Source organism: Aplysia californica, unplaced genomic scaffold, assembly GCF_000002075.1.
Source record: "Aplysia californica isolate F4 #8 unplaced genomic scaffold, AplCal3.0 scaffold00502, whole genome shotgun sequence".
Classification (NCBI taxonomy): Eukaryota; Metazoa; Mollusca; class Gastropoda; order Aplysiida; family Aplysiidae; genus Aplysia; species Aplysia californica.
Genome location: NW_004797772.1, coordinates 417,089 through 422,877, shown reverse-complemented (window position 1 = coordinate 422,877; position 5,789 = coordinate 417,089). Strand labels below are relative to the sequence as shown.

General features: G+C 42.0%; 1 protein-coding gene across 1 annotated transcript in view; it reads right to left on the bottom strand.

The window, feature by feature from the left end:
* LOC101854274 overlaps positions 1-5,789 on the bottom strand; it is a 78,075-nt gene that overhangs the window by 40,328 nt on the left and 31,958 nt on the right. The window contains exons 15-16 of the mRNA XM_035971776.1: positions 4,817-4,981; positions 101-4,132 (exon numbers count right to left, since the gene is read on the bottom strand). Of these exons, the coding sequence (XP_035827669.1) occupies positions 101-4,132; positions 4,817-4,981 (4,197 nt within the window). The remainder of the gene's footprint in view (positions 1-100; positions 4,133-4,816; positions 4,982-5,789) is intronic.

Sequence of the window (5,789 nt, the reverse complement as noted above, 5' to 3'; positions counted from 1 at the left end):
AGAGAGAGAGAGAGAGAGGGAGAGAGAGAAAGAGAGAGCAAGAGACAGAGACAGTGAAATAAACAAAGGTTTCTGTCAAACCTCACACAAATTGCCTCACCTTCACTTGGGACTAACTTGATCGGTGTCAGCTGCAGGTGAGCAGAGCTCGCTGACACACTTGTGTGACGCAGTGGTGTGCTGGAACCCACTCCATGGACTCGCCTGACCTCCGCAGCACACACCTCTTCCATTTCTCTGCTTTCAATTCCTGATTTTGAGCCAAAAGTCCTGCTGTTGTCAGCATTTTTAAAGCTGTTTTTGGTATTCTGGGAGCTGGTTTTGGTATTCTGAGAGCTGCCTTTTGTATTTTGAGAAAGACCCTGCCTGCTGTTTGAGACCTCAGGAGATTCACTTTGCCATGCCTGTACAGACAAATCATTTAACCTTGATTCTCCAGTGCTCACCTCATCATGACCCCGGGCAAAAAGTTTTCTTCTGTGCTGTGACGACTCTTCGAAGCTCTTATCCTTCCTTTTCCCAAGCCGCAATTTTGTCTGTCTTAACTTTGTTTCCTGATCTCCATTTTGAAAACTAGATTGCTTACAGGATTTTTCTGCAGCGAGAGAGAGTTTAGTGGACTTCCTCAGCCATCCAGGAGAGTCATCAAGCCCCTGAGAAGAAGTCAACTTACGCGGTTGATCTTTGGACAATGGCACAGCCATGACCTGAAAAGAGTCCAAACTGTCCTCGTCACTGATTACAGTGACATCCAGAAGGCTGGGACGACCTCCGCGCTTAGGCACAGCACTTTGAGAAAACAATGGCATCAATTTGTCCGTATCTGACTGCTTGTTCAGAGGAGACTTCAAGCATGGAGACAACGATGTTTCCTGAACACAACTTTTCGAACCTAAGAATTCTTTTTCTGAGGTTTTCTCTGCCGACATGCTTGAAGCAGCTTGATGCTCATTTGCATGGTCTTTTGTTTTTGAGTTAACATCCTGAAGAGGTTCTTTGACTTCGTCTTGAAAATCAAACGAAGAACAGGAGTCGGAAAAAGGTTGGTTTTCTTTATCTTTCTCGTCTTTTGCTTTTGAGCTTACTTCCCAATCCCATTCTTCAGGAATATCTGTGGGAAGCTCAAAAGATGAACTGAAGTCAAATTTTGAGGCATAGCTCTTTTTTTCTTGTTTAGTATCATTTATACTAACAGATACCTTTGTTGCAATCCGTAAAGAAAAAGTCTCAACATTTGATGTCAACTTTTGAGAACCAACTTCTCTGTCATTTATAGCCACCGATGATGTCCTCGCTCTTTTTATGGATGAGGAGGCCTCGCTGTTTGATCGTGGCAAATCAAAGATGTCAGAGGTACTGCTATGAGGGTCACATCCAGAGATTGCTACTGGACTTTGCTTGCACGAGGTATTCTCTGACAAGGCACAGAGTGCAAGGTCAGACTGGTTCACTTCTTTAGAGAGGTCAAATGACCGTTTCGCCTTGTAACTGGCTGAAGCACTCTTCATCAATGACGAAGACGACATTTTTTCTGGGGTGGGAGGGATTACTTCATCGTCCAGATCAAAGCCTAGGTCAAAGTGGGGCAAGCTGTCCGAGTCTTCCTCACTGAGTGCAGTCACATCTTCCACGTCTTTGAGACGATTGCCCTTCTGGTTAGGAAATTCTAAGCCCTCTGGTGCTGACTCTGGTGACGGTGAGCCCACGTGTAGATGAGACAGTCTCTCACCAGAAGATCGCCCTGTACTTGGAGATTGCAGATAAGTGGGTCTATCATTATCTGACGGTCTTGCATTGGGTGAGAGCTGATGAGAGCGTCTATCTTTTTTAGTTAGTCTGGAACTAGGAGACTGCGGATGCGAGAGCTGGTCATGATTAGACAGTCTACCTCTTGGAGACTGCAGACGAGAGAGTTGGTCATGATTAAATAAGCTGCCACTTGGAGATTGCAAGCAAGAGCTTCTGGCATTATTGGTTTGTCTGGCATTCGGCGACTGCAGATGAGAGAGTCTGTCCTCATTCAACAGTCTTGCACTAGGTGAAAGCAGCTGAGAGACACGATCATTGCGATAGCGTGATTGTGATTTCAATGCTCTTGAGCCTACTGCAGGTGAGACGGAAGGGGTGACTTTGCCTGCTTGACTTTCAGCTGATGAGAGCGGCGGAGAATGAGAGGCTGGATTGTCCTCAGAGCTACTAACATTCAGAACCGACAGGGCCTGAGAGAAGGTAAAAAAACTCTGAGAATGATTGTGACTGCGATCAGCATTTTGACACCCACTCACATTCAAACCTTCCTTTGTTTCTAAAGGTTGCACTGCTGGCTCGGACACTACCTGTCTCAAGGACAGCCCGGCTAACTTCCCTCTCCTGGCCCCAGATGTGTGGCTTTGAAAATCTTCTCTTCTTTCTTCTTCCATCATGGGCTCATCCAGCCCATCAAAATTTTCTTCTACCAGCTTGAAGTTTGATTCTTCAACTTCATCACAATTTTCTTCAACAACTTCTGGGTCAGTATCATCAAATCTATCAACATTTTCTTCTTCCAGAATGAAGTTTGATTCTTCAACCTCATCACAATTGTCTTCAACAACTTCAGGGTCAGTATCATCAAACTCGCCAAAATTTTCTTTATTCAACTTCGGGTCTAGACCACCCAGCTCTGGAAAATTCACTTCTCCCTTTTTGGCACCTGTGACATTGTCCAATTCATCCAAATTTTCGTCTTCAGTTCCGGGAAGAGGCTCGTCCAGTTCATCAAAATTTAAGTGAAAAAGTTCCGACATATCTTCGAACATATCATCATCTAATTCTGAGGAAACCGCACCACAAGCAGGCTTTGTCTCTACATTGAATTTCTCAGAATCTTTTTTCAAGATGTCTTCTGCAGCACTGATCGGAATCACAGATGTTTCCTCACAAAATGTAACAGATTTCCTCTTGTTCTCGTTCATCACTTTCGGCTTTTTAATGCCGCTGTGGACACTTTTAACAGGAAGGATTGAGGTCGGAGCAGCAGAGCTCGGGCTGGACAGTTCACACTCACTGCCTTCATCTCCTGACTCCATGCATATTTCCCCATCCCTATCACATGGTTTTCCTCTCAAAGACATTATTTCTCTCTCACTGTCAATAAATGTAGAAGCAGCAGATGTGAGATCAGACACTGGCAATTTTTTCCGAAAAGAGGAGACAGATTTCAGCATTTCAGCTTCATATGAGATATTTAAATCTCCACGAGAACATTTTGGTATTTCCTCTTCCTCCCGACAATCCAACTTACCTAAACTGGAAAACAGTCTCTGTCTTTCTTTGTTCTCACAATTCATTCCTTCTGTCACTTCCCATTCTGACATCATTTTTTCTAAATCCACATTCCGAAAATCCGACCCAGACTTAACATCAAGGAGAAGCTCTTTTAGCTCTTGTACTTCGTCGAGATCGGGAGGAGAGGGAACACAGGGCACAAAAATATCACACTTTTGCCTGTCTTTATTCAAAACTGTACAGCGTCCCATTTGACTAGAAAGATTGGTCTCCCAACTTGAAGAGGTCTTTTCAGCTTTCTGTGGCACAGCCGGTGGGGAACACAGAACTACATCTGCACCTTCAGCTTCTGCATCATTTACGTTCAACGTTCCGACTGTCAAGCTTTGCTCTTTCTCACTCACATCTTTTCTATGGTGTGACGTTTTGTCTTTGTCATCCTCGTCACCAAACACCTCAACGACATCATTCTCCTCAAAGTCATCACAGTCTTGTCTACCGCCCGGGCTAGGCGCTATTGACTCCAACATTTGAAACAATGATGATTTTTTCTTTTTCACACATTGTAACTCCTCAGAACCATCTACGTAAGTGGCTCCTTTCGTCTGTTTTCCCTTTCCTTTCCTCCCCTTTCCAACTTTCATCACAGCCTTTGTACCATAGATGTTTTTTCCTCGAGTTTTTGACTTGACTTTTTGGCCTTTTCCCAGAACACCAGAACTGCTTGTGCCCTGACAACTTTGTTCAGAGTTTTCACCAGTCCCACATTCTGTAAACAAACTTGAGGCTCTTTCTTTGACAAATTCTCTCCTCCCCTCAGTCGCCTCTGTGCTGCTTCCCTTTGGGGAATCATCTTCGTCAATCTCTGTGGCAGAAATATGAACATTTGATTTGTTTAAGAAAACCTGTTCAGCAATTTTACCACTGATACTTTCAGAAAATGTGCAGGGATGTTAAAGGATAAATTAATCATACTTTGCCTTCTTAACTATTTCAAAGATATCCTTCCTTTAACAATACAAAACTTTCCCCAGATGACAAGAATAAGACACCATAAGAAAGACAATAAAAGTAGCTATCCTTAAGGAGGTCTTCTTGTTCTCAAGGAAAATAAATCAATGTATCTTCCCCCTGTGCCGCAAAGGCAAAGCAATGATAAATGATAACTGGCTATGAAAAGATCCTTAACATTTTTGGACCCTGAAAAACGCACATGCAGTGTCTCACAACTTTTGGATCATATTGTCTACTAAATCTTGTATCAAGTCTAACTTAAGAGAAAATTCAATATGACACACACAAAGAGACCTACATATAAATAAATGTACACACAGAAAGATAATTAATTATTACTACAACCAAGTAGACAATTCAAGAAATTTGGATTTCCAGATTTATCAAGAAAATCGGCACCTTTGACTGCATTGTGGAATTTCAGGTGAAAGAAACTTAGAAAGAGTATTCAATAATACGATGACTATAAATACTGAACAAGTTTTAAGTCTTTTTCCAGACATAATGACAAAGTGTCTTTTAGCAAGCTCTGTACCTGTCACTGGGCCAGACTTTGAGGTTGATGGAGCGAGGAATGACCGTATACTGCCTTGACCATCAATGCTGGTATTTCCATCCACCTCCCCATGCAGATAAATGTCTGACGAGTTCAAGTATTGTCTCATCTCAGGCCCATAGGGGTCTTCATCCACTAACACCTCTGCAAAATAATTTTTTGAAAAGATTCTTATTACAGCAACAGGAAAAAAGTAGTTTATCCTCACAATTATCATAAATAAAACAGGCATTCCAACAACAAGAATAAAAAACCAGTTCACTTTCATTTTTAAGGTAAAGCATATAAATAGTTCAATACTTGTAGGCCTACTTTAAATGTAAAAAAAATATGAATGGTACCCCCAAAGACAAATGCAAATATATACAGGCAAATGAAATCTAAACAAAAAAGAATAAGATTCCAATTTGTAAAACATAATGATGCTTACAACAATTCTTTGACACCATCCCCTAGGTCTTTACCTTTAATATGCTTTGGGAGAAAGAATACATAGCAAGAAGTGGCCCTCAAGACCAAAAAGAAAGGAATTCCAAAACTACATGATTGTATAAAAAAGACATGTGGACATTGCACCCTTAGCACCAACGCCCGTCTAAAAAAAGGCTGGCCTTTACCTTACCTTTCAATGGAGTTTAATCAATGTGACGCTGAATTAACATTTTGCAATCTTCGAGGTGCCATTCTCACATCCAGACCAGACAATGGCGATATATTCTAGTGTACAACACAAAAAGTTACACAGAACCTGCATTGTAATTATCATGATAATTGCATTTATACAGCCCATATCCATGCTCTACAGAATGTCCTATGAGCTTTAAAACTATTATTCCCCCAGCAGACCCTAAACCGCTCAGTGACATTCTTAGCATATAGTGCAAGCAGCTTAAACACACCAACTGGCAAGATCTTTTGCTGTCAATAGTTGGGGTGTGGGGGGGGGGGGGGG